The 10,470-nt window shown below is 42.7% G+C and overlaps 1 protein-coding gene across 2 annotated transcripts in view; it reads right to left on the bottom strand.

Moving 5' to 3' along the window:
• Positions 1-923: 923 nt before the first annotated feature.
• nsd1b (nuclear receptor binding SET domain protein 1b) overlaps positions 924-10,470 on the bottom strand; it is a 33,678-nt gene continuing 24,131 nt past the window's right edge. For both annotated transcript variants that reach the window (XM_021623636.2, XM_021623635.2), the window contains exons 18-23: positions 10,096-10,365; positions 9,494-9,610; positions 6,634-6,775; positions 5,085-5,191; positions 4,643-4,844; positions 924-4,366 (exon numbers count right to left, since the gene is read on the bottom strand). In XM_021623636.2, the coding sequence (XP_021479311.2) occupies positions 3,741-4,366; positions 4,643-4,844; positions 5,085-5,191; positions 6,634-6,775; positions 9,494-9,610; positions 10,096-10,365 (1,464 nt within the window). In that variant the 3' untranslated portion in view covers positions 924-3,740. The remainder of the gene's footprint in view (positions 4,367-4,642; positions 4,845-5,084; positions 5,192-6,633; positions 6,776-9,493; positions 9,611-10,095; positions 10,366-10,470) is intronic.

The raw sequence follows: 10,470 nt of genomic DNA, 5'->3' as shown, positions 1-10,470 counted from the left end.
GGGTGCTTTGCTGCAGGAGGGAATGGTGCACTTCACAAAATAGATGGCAACATGAGGCAGGAAAATTATGTGGATATATTGAAGCAACATCAAGACATCAGTCAAAGTTAAAGCTTGGTCACAAATGAGTCTTCTAAATGGACAATGACCCCAAGCATACTTCCAAAGTCGTGGCAAAATGGCTTAAGGACAACAAAGTCAAGGTATTAGAGTGGCCATTCACAAAACCCTGACCTCAATCCTATAGAAAAATTGTGGGCAAAACTGAAAAAGCGTGTGCGAGCAAGGCCTACAAACCTGACTCAGTTACACCAGCTCTGTCAGGAGGAATGGGCCAAAATGTACCCAACTTATTGTGGGAAGCTTGTGGAAGGCTACCTGAAACATTTGACCCAAGTTAAATAATTTAAAGGCACTGCTACGAAATACTAATTGAGTATGTAAAATTCTGACACACTGGGAATGTGATGAAAGAAATAAAATATTAAATAAATAATTCTCTACTATTATTCAGACATGTCACATTCTTAAAATAAAGTGATGATCCTAACTGACCTAAGACAGGGAATTTTTACTAGGATTAAATGTCAGGAATTATGAAAAACTGAGTTTAAATGTATTTGGCTAAGGTTTATGAAAACTTCCAAGCAACATGTGAGGTGAAACAGGGGTGAGCACAGCGGTCAGTTTTATTAACAAGGCTAACAGTACACTGAGCTAAAACTAAAAACAACTGCTAAAGCCAGTTGCTATAACATAAGCACCTCTAATGTGGATTATTATCTACCCCAGCCCAATGCAATAATTTGTTCATTGTTATTACAGTAAGATTGCTTTTAACTTAAATGTACCTTCTGAAAAATAACAATACAAACTCGGTCCAAAATCAAAATGCCAAAAACAGTTGAAGAAAAACGTTCAGATCATGTGATTGCAACTTAGCTTTTTCTTTATTATGTACAAAGAAATACAACACCTTTCAATCTCCTCACAAGGCAGAAGGATATTATTGAACTCTCAACGGTTACATTTTGAACAGATTAATTACACATGTCTGAATAAGGCAGAGAGGGAAGGGAGTCAGAAGCTAAGAAGCATGACAGCAAAAAAAGAAGCTTTGTTACATGTGTATGAATGTATATAAACAGTGATACAGCCTCCCAACTCTTTGTGCATTATCAGACAACCCTTCAAAGAGGACGGAGGGGTAACTGACCATGTAGAAAAAGATATACAGCTCATTATCGTATCACAAGTTCCAAAGTACTGTGGTGATAGTTGGGAGTTTTGTCTCCCTACTCTACCGATTTCTGACTCATGTGATGTGACCAGAAATGACCCTCGACCTCCTCTTACTGTGCTATCGTAGCCTACTATTATCTGCTTGATGACTGTGATATTGTTACAGCAATATAAAGTGTTATTTACCACATCTGTTGACAGCAACTCAACCAACATGTATTAAAGTTGAAGTGATCTTGTTCGTTGGACAGGTTGATGACAGAGCTGAGACCAGAGAACGCATATCTTCTGGCTCTAGACTTATTTGAAGGTCATGTTTTTTTCATTCATCATATTTAGCTTTTATATACAGGCCCAAATATTCTTCCAACAGATGTATTAATCAGTTAGGATCTTATATCTGTGTTGTTAAAATTCGTATGTGTTTTAGTGCTATTAAAATACAATTATGAGTTACTGTATAACTCCTGGGTGAAGATGTTCAAGTGACAATGGTGCCTGTATCTCTATATTGGAGCAACAGCAGTGGGCACCATGGCGACCTTCACAGTACAGTATATGGATAAGAAGGGACCGAACTGTTTCATACATTTTTCAAATCATAAAAAAAAACTGGTTGGATTTCTATTCAAATGCAAGAAATTGCACATATTTGCATGATGAATTAAAACTAAGCCAGTTAAGTTTTAATACATAAAGGCTGCTAGAGATACTTCGACACGACTAAAGTTACAAGATTGGGCAATATTAATCACTACAAATATTGCTTATTGTAAAGGCATGATGCAAGCTTCAGAAATGGAAACACAACATCCCCATAACAGGGAAATGGCAAATCCACTTCATTCTGTTCTATGGCCCTCCAGAACCAACTTCACCTCCCTTCTTTCATAGAAACCCCAAAACTGATTGACTCAATTGAAAAGGCATAAGTAGAGATGAAAAAACGGACACAACAAAGACAGCGAGACAGAGACAAGCTTCAAGAGGGACAAAACACATAGAGACAAACATACTGTAGTGAAAGCATTTTAGCCGGGGAACAGAACAGATCTGTCATTTTTAGTGCTAAACCAAAGGCAGGAGTATAGCCTTTCAAATGGAAAGTATGGATGATATAAAGAGACACAGCAATGCCACTACTATAAATCAGTCCCGTCTTAATTTGTGCGTTATAAAGGTCTACATAAATATGTCATAGAGAGTATAATTCACACACAAGAGCTAGCTATCTTAGATGTAAGGTTACGTCAAGCAGCGTACTCAACAGCTGAGTACAATGGCACTTTCACATTGAAGGTTCAGTTCAGTTTCTAGACAAAGCTCCACCATGTGAGGAAGCTTGTGTTCCAAGACCTACAGTACAGCCAACTGCACTCAAACAGATATCAGTACAGAAGAGCTAATGGCGATGCAATGCCAGGGTTAGGGGGGAACGCAAAGTGCTGTCATGGATTAGGATGTGGGCATGTTCAATATCAAGCCATCTCCTTGATGTACTACCCACATGTACTAACTAAGCCATTTGATTGCATGTGTATTGTCTAGGTGTCTGTATCATTTGGTGTGGTAAGGCAGGGGGCAGCAGAGACAGTAGATTAATGATCATGAAACAGATACGGATATAGACTGTGCACTGCACAACAATGACAAGGATGAAAGGACTGGTTGATAGTGTGACTAATCATTTCCATGGCTGATGTACTCATTTCACAGCATTACTCATTTGTGCCATGCAGGAGAGTTGCTTCAGAGAGAAACAGTTTGACAGACTCATCTAACACACTATAGGCTACTTGCTCATGAGGGGATATCCGTGCCTTTGACAGCACTGTCCCGCTTCTCTTCAGTCTCCCCTTTGAAAAAGATGTCCCTTCAGATAAGTTAGTTGCTGTGTCCTCAAAAAGGAGGTGCAGAAGTGTAAACATGTTCTAAAACAAAAACCAGCAGCTTTGACAACGAACCATGAAGAGATCCAAATGGGCCTAGCTATATGAATACAGTTCCCATCATACTCCATTGTGCCCTTAAGCACAGATCCAGGATCAGTGTACCCACCCCAAACCCTAACCTTGACTATTAGGGGGAAAACGCTAGACGTGACCACAAATCAGTGTCCAGCAGCAACTCCATCCTACTTCGTTTCGACACACCAGCCCAGACTCCATTGTAACATCCTGCTTTTTCTCGGGGGTCTGACTGAACAAGGCCGTGTGTGAATTCACAGATCTATAAATCCTCTGGACAAGAACAGATCCTTATATACAAAGATGAGTGAATCTACATGATGCTGAGCTCTGGTCCACCCTCAAGAACAAGCAAGTAGCCCTTCTCCCCACATGGTAGACCTTCAGGACAATCACATGCTCACTGGACAATAAGAGCAGTGATTGACGGGGCTATTCTGTGGTTTGGCTAATCAGTGTCCATGTCCCCTCCACCCTGTATGAACTGTGTGGAATGATAAGCCACCATGCAGTTGTTGAAAAATTATGTCTTTACTCTTCTTCCTCTTCCTCCACTTGTTCTTCTACTTCATCTTTCAACTCAAGACCCTCCATCTCGCCATCCTCCAACTCTCCCTCCATCCCCTCTCCATCACCCAAAGGATCCTCAATTTCTTCTTTCTCATCTTCGTAGGAAGAGATGGGTGAGTACTGGGGAAGGAAAAGGTGAGAGCTATCGGGGGCCTCAGAGCTGGCTAGAGGTGTGCTGATGGGGCCAGAGAAGGGGCTAGAGATGGGGCCAGAGATGGGGCCAGAGATGGGGCCAGAGATGGGGCCAGAGCTGGGGAGAGGGGGGAAAGACTCAGACTCAGGACAAGGGCAAGGCTCGGGGTCCCCTGTAGTAGTGACTGTAGCAGCAGCACCAGGGATTACTACGCCAGCCCCCAGGCCCGGTGAGAGAGCACAGATGTCGGGTAGGTGCTCCCTGATCTCCCCTGGCTCCAGGGGGTCTGGTCCACAGGGGTCGTGTTCGCTGCAGGACAGCCGTCCGTCCAGCTTGGAGATGAAGAGCATGCCGTCGCGGTGCAGTGTGCAGTAAGAGCTGGGACACATTTCACAAAAGGAAGCTGCCTCCTTACCACACAGGTCACACTGGTGCCACGGGCACTCCCACCGACCTGCAGCACAGAGCAGGGAGATAGATACAGTATATCAGACAAGGGCAGTCACACACAACTACATCAGCAGTAACACAGAGAAGTAATCAGCTCACTGAGACTGCTAACCAGGGATCTGGCAGACTTCAAACAGTGAAAATGCATGAAATATGTCATGCATATCATTCTCAATCACACAAACCTACAGTAACAGAGGGGAAATATAACAAACCATTACGAGCTATAATACTACGATATCATCTCCTCCTCTGACAGGAATCTAACTGTGCCACTGACCTGCAGGCCTCTTGGCGAGGTTGAGACAGTCTGCGTGGTAGACCTTGGGACAGCCTGGTCTCTTACAGGACACAATCTGTCCCCCGTCCCCACAACTGAAGCACTCGTCCTCCCTCTCCTTGGTCACCTCCATCTTGTTCTTCCGTTTAGCCAGGACCTTCTTCTTCAGTTTGCGGCCCTTGTCGTCTGCTGGAGGGTTGTTCTGGGGAAGGACGAAGTGTCAGGATGTTGATAGAGACACAGAAACCCAAACTGAAGATGGCCCTTTCATTCAATTATCTCATTCCCATTGACATGACTACTCTTTTGAATACTGTATCAAAGGCCTCTTGGATTTGTGGAAAGATAATTTATCATGATTGTTTCTACTATTGATGTATCTTATTCATTCTGTGGATGAATGTCATCAATAACAACATCTGGTTCCAGTGTCTCCTCTCACCTTTGGCCGAACTCCTAGGAAGCCGCTGCAGTTTGGAGCTTCACATTTACACACAGTCTTCCCATTCCCAAGGCACTCCAAGTTGTAGTTGAAAGTCAGCTCTGTGTCTGGAGACAGACAAAACGACCCATAGAGGACAGATATAAACCAGTATCCACAACAAGTGATGGAGAGATGGACATGAACTGCTGATGGAATAACCTATGTAATTACGTGTAAGAAAATTGTTTTGTAAATACACTAATTATGGCCTACTTTGCCCTCACAGTGGTAAATATTATGCAACTTCCTGTTCTTATATACCTGATGCAATGCTACCCTTATACACTATATATACAAAAGTATGTGGACACCCCTTCAAATTAGGGAATTCGGCTATTTCAACCACACCCGTTGCTGACAGGTGTATAAAATTGAGCATACCGCCATGCAATCTCCATAGACAAATATTGGCAGGCTTTACTGAAGAGCTCAGTGACTTTCAACATGGCACCATCATAGGATGCCACCTTTCCAACAAGTCAGTTCGTCAAATTTCTGACTTGCTAGAGCTGCCCCAGTCAACTGTAAGTGCTGTTATTGTGAAGTGGAAACGTCTAGGAGCAACAACTGCTCAGCCGCGAAGTGGTAGGCCACACAAGCTCACAGAATGGGACTGCCGAGTGCTGAAGCGCGAAGCACTTAAAACTAGTCTGTAACACTCACTACCGTGTTTCAAACTACCTCTGCAAAATAACTGTTCGTCAGGAGCTTCATAAAATGGGTTTCCATGACCGAGCAGCCGCACACAAGCCTAAAATCACCATGCGCATTGCCAAGCATCAACTGAAGTGGTGTAAAGCTCGCCGTGGAATCACGCTTCACCATCTGGCAGTCTGACTGGTGAATCTGGGTTTGGCAGATGCCAGGGGAACGCTACCTGCCGGAATGCATAGTGCCAACTGTAAAGATTGATGGAGGAAGAATAATAGGTCTGGGGCTGTTTTTCCTTGGTTCAGGCTAGGCCCCTTAGTTCCATTGAAGGGAAATCTTAATGCTATAGCATACAATGACATTCTAGATGATTCTGTGCTTCCAACTTTGTGGCAACAGTTTGGGGAAGGACCTGTCCTGAATGCCCTCATGCACAAAGCGAGGTCCATACAGAAATGTTTTGTTGAGATTGGTGTGGAAGAACTGGCCTGCGCAGAGCCCTGACCTTAACTCCATCAAACACCTTTGGAACCCCGACTGCGAGCCAGGCCTAATCGCCCAACATCAGTGCCCTCACTAATGCTCTTGTGGCTGAATGGAAGAAAGTCCCTGCAGCAATATTTCAACATCTTGTGGAAAGACTTCACAGAAGAGTAGAGGCTGTTATAGCATCAAAGGGGGGACCAACTCCATATTAAAGCCAGTGATTTTGTAACTAAAATGTTTGACAAGCAAGTGTCTACATCATTTTTGTCATGTACTGTAGTTCTTCTGCCAATGCCTACATAATGAAAAGTGTTGCCAAAAACCAAAGCTGTAATATAGCACAAACTCCTTAAGCCAAAGCTCCGCTCACCTGCAGGGACATCTATGAGAGTGAAGAGTCCCACACGCGTGTCTCCATTCACCGTCCACTTCTGTGTCTCACAGTTGGGCCGGCAGCTGTGGTTCATGAAGCGGGCCTGGTTCCCCTTTGGCCCAGCATCAATGATCCGATCCTAATCAACACACCGACATGGACAACACTGTTCAATCATCATTACTTTTGGGTGTCTTTATGATACCATGCAAAGCAGATGTCATTTTCCGAGATGAAATACAGAAAACCAAAAGAATCCCCTCTCTTGAATGATAGGGCAAAATGTAGCATTCTGCCTAAATAGACATACCCAAAAGTAATAATTTTTCATAAGATGGCCATAAACCTAAATGGTAATGCTGCATAATTTTAGAAAAGTGTAGAACTCACCTCTAAGGTACTTTTTTAAACAAGAAATAGCTGAGGTGTACTCACTTTTGAGGACCTAAGCTCAAGTACATAGTTCAAATATTATGAAATATAAAAAAATATAAATATGACAGGACTGCCAACTTTTGAAGAAAGCCTGGAGTGAGATTTGCTATGTGAATTTCATTAGCCCTGGCACAACCCCTAGATGGAGGACTGGGTGTCCTCCCCCAGGAATATGTTCCTCATTTTAAGCTAACTTCCTGCAATTCTACGATTTTTGACATGGCATAGGCCTATGACCAGGGTGGAAAAGTTGAATGCTTTCAACATTAAATTAACACTCAAAATTGGATGACTTTGTTTCTTTGAGATTATTATTTTTGGGGTGGGAAATTTAAAGTATGCTGACATTTTTTTGTTAACATATTTGTAGGTGGTTTGACGCTTTATTCAGACAGTAATGAAATGAGATAGGGAGACTGGCAAATTCTACAAATAGTGGGAAGGTTGGAAAAAGAGATTGATCCCTGTTCTCATCTGATAAATTACATTTGATTTCTGGAGCATTTAACATGGAATAATATGACTTATTCAAAACTGTCCATGAATGGCTGCATTAATACATAGCGTCATACAATTCATTTTCAAAAGACACAAGTAGTCATATCAGATTTCAAATATGTGATTACACTGTCAAAATTGTGAAGAAGTGTAATAATAAAATATGTGAGGGGAATAACAGTAGTCTTCTTGCTGACAAGCCACACTAATTACCCTATATTTTAGCCCACTATTAAGAATGAGAATTGTTCCACTGATCAGACTAGATCAAGTAAATACTGTAGATAATAAAATCTCCTGAAGACAAGATTACATAAATCTGCCCCTACACACTAACCAGATTATTGGTATAGTTATAGTCTAGAATTTGTATAGTCTAGAATCAAACTTACACTTCTCGGTTCACAGTCTGTTTGACAAAATTATTATCATAGTTACAAATCAGGTCACCCTACCAAACTTCCCTGATAAAACATACTGTAGGTCTTATCCATGCCTACATACTGTAGGCCGTATCGCCATAAATGCTGCACTGCCAAAGCAGACGTCAGATTGACAATGCATTGCCTTTTAGGCTATTACAACAAAAAGGCAGCAGACAGAGCGGCGTTGAGATCCATGATTGTCTGTCTGCTGCCTTTTCGTTGTAATAGCCTAAAAGGCAATGCATTGTCAATCTGACGTCTGCTTTGGCAGTGCAGCATTTATGGCGATACGGCCTCTGCAGAAGTCAGTGCATTCATACTTCTTGCACTTCACGAAACAGCACAGAGCTGTTGATCAGAGCTGTTGTGAAGGAAGTTGTCAAGGAAATGAGTTTGTGTTTCAACAGGACCTCCCGCCCCCACCTACCGTCAACCAATCATGTCAATGCGGAGCTATACAGAGATAAGAAACCCTCCGCACTGTTACCAAATGTGGGAGTTGTACGGCGATGCGGTATGGAGCTAAATGTGGCCTCTGCATGTCCCCGGAGGATCCATGATTGCGTCACACTATCCATACGGAGCCTCCGAACACATTTTGGATTAAGCATAAATTAGCTTTTATCCTAAATGCCAATCACCAAAAGAGGGGACTAATGCAAGTGTGGATTAAATCGACTTTAGTACATGCTGTCAAAAGGCTGCATTCTGCAATGCGGACGGGAGTAACAGCCACCTAATTTTGTTGACAACATTGTACATAAAACAGCGCTACAGTGCAGCTCTTTTTACTCTAATCTTGAGGGGTGTATCTTTAAAACATGCAACCAACCCCCCTGATCCCTTACATAACTAGGCCAATCATATGCTTCAATGTGCCGCGGTTCACAGTGCTGTGGCAAGACAGGACAATGAAAGAGGTTACGCTCGTGATGATGTTAAATTGAATGTGCAGATGCTCCGATTTCAAAACGATTCGGAGCACAGATGAAAGGTTAATGCGCTGACTATGCAATGGACTAGATAAAAGCAGTACTTTTCAATGCGTGAAATATAAGAGGTGTTCCGTGAGAAGAGGGCCAAATGCGGGTCAAATGCGTGTCTCACGGCCACTGCGTTAGAGTTGGCAGCTCTGTATTATAATTTGTTCCCCTATTTAAAAAAAATGGGGCAATAGGGCTTGAAAGGACTGAAATGCTTTCTAAATACAGTAAAACATCAAATTATAAATTACTTACTATAAGATTTCACCTTTCTTATAACTGTAAAATAAATATGAGCATACTTAGTGACAGTACAATATTGTCACTGTTTCATATGGCTGACGACAGAGACTTTTCTGCCAAACGTCCTCTGAGCGGCGTTGAGATACTATTCAAATTTCTGTAATCAGTAGCTGGTTACAGAAATCCTGGTTAAAGGTCATACGATTACAGAGGTAACTTCAGGCCAAGAGACAGTCCCACGAGAGCTCTGAAATCCTGACTCCTGAGCCGTACCTTGTCCAGAGTCAGCATGTAGAAGTTACAGATGTCGTTATCTTGGGCGTGTTTGATCCTGACCCGGCACTCATCCTCATCGATCACTTCTCCTACGTACTCATTCACAAACTCCCCCTGAGAACACAACCATGACCGTCAGCATGAGAGACACAGTGGAACACTCATTCTACTACCAATCATTCTACTTCTCAAATAATTACTCTTGGATTCATCTGAGAGCTCCCTTGGGTTTAACTGACTTTTGAAAGGGTAATTTACATGTAAAGATCATAGCAGATAGACTTGGCAAATCAGTGTTTCAAAGCCATGATGGCCATTGATGACAGGGCTTCAACTTTATGGTTTGATGATTAGATTAACATATCACTGATTACCATTTCAAAAGTCATACTTCATGATTCCTTTAACATCCAAAATATTGCTTACACTTTCTAGAAAAAAAGTCTGCTGGAATCTGTCTGGATTGAAGAAGAATCAAACAAAGCCTGTTTCAAATCCATAGCCTTTTGAAAATATAGTTTAAGCCCCAGGGGATACAGTTTCATGGTGGCACATTGATCTCTACTTTACATGATTAATGGTAAAACCTCTACCATTACCTTCTTGATGTCATGGGCACAGCGAAGGCCCCAGCCTCGTGCCAGAGTCCTGAAGATCTCCACCTGGCTGTACTGGCGTTTGGTGAAGGCCTGGTTCAGGCAGCCATTGCCCGCTGGGCACACCTGGGGGTGGCACTCGTACATCAGCATGCGGTTAATACACTCAGAGTCGATGCCACACGGGTTCTCGTCTGAAGCCTTGCAGTTACAGCGTGGGATCTCTGAAAGGTCGGCCGTGATGAACTGCACCTTCCCGATTGGCCGATTCACCTGAGAGGTTAGGCGAGTGACTTCAGAGGAATGAAGTTGCAAAGGGGGTGTGGTAATACTTCTACAGCTCAAAACTAAAACTTAAAGGACCAACGCAGACTTTTT

This window comes from Oncorhynchus mykiss, chromosome 12 (genome assembly GCF_013265735.2).
Source record: "Oncorhynchus mykiss isolate Arlee chromosome 12, USDA_OmykA_1.1, whole genome shotgun sequence".
NCBI classification, from domain to species: Eukaryota; Metazoa; Chordata; class Actinopteri; order Salmoniformes; family Salmonidae; genus Oncorhynchus; species Oncorhynchus mykiss.
This window is presented reverse-complemented; position numbering and strand designations above follow the sequence as displayed.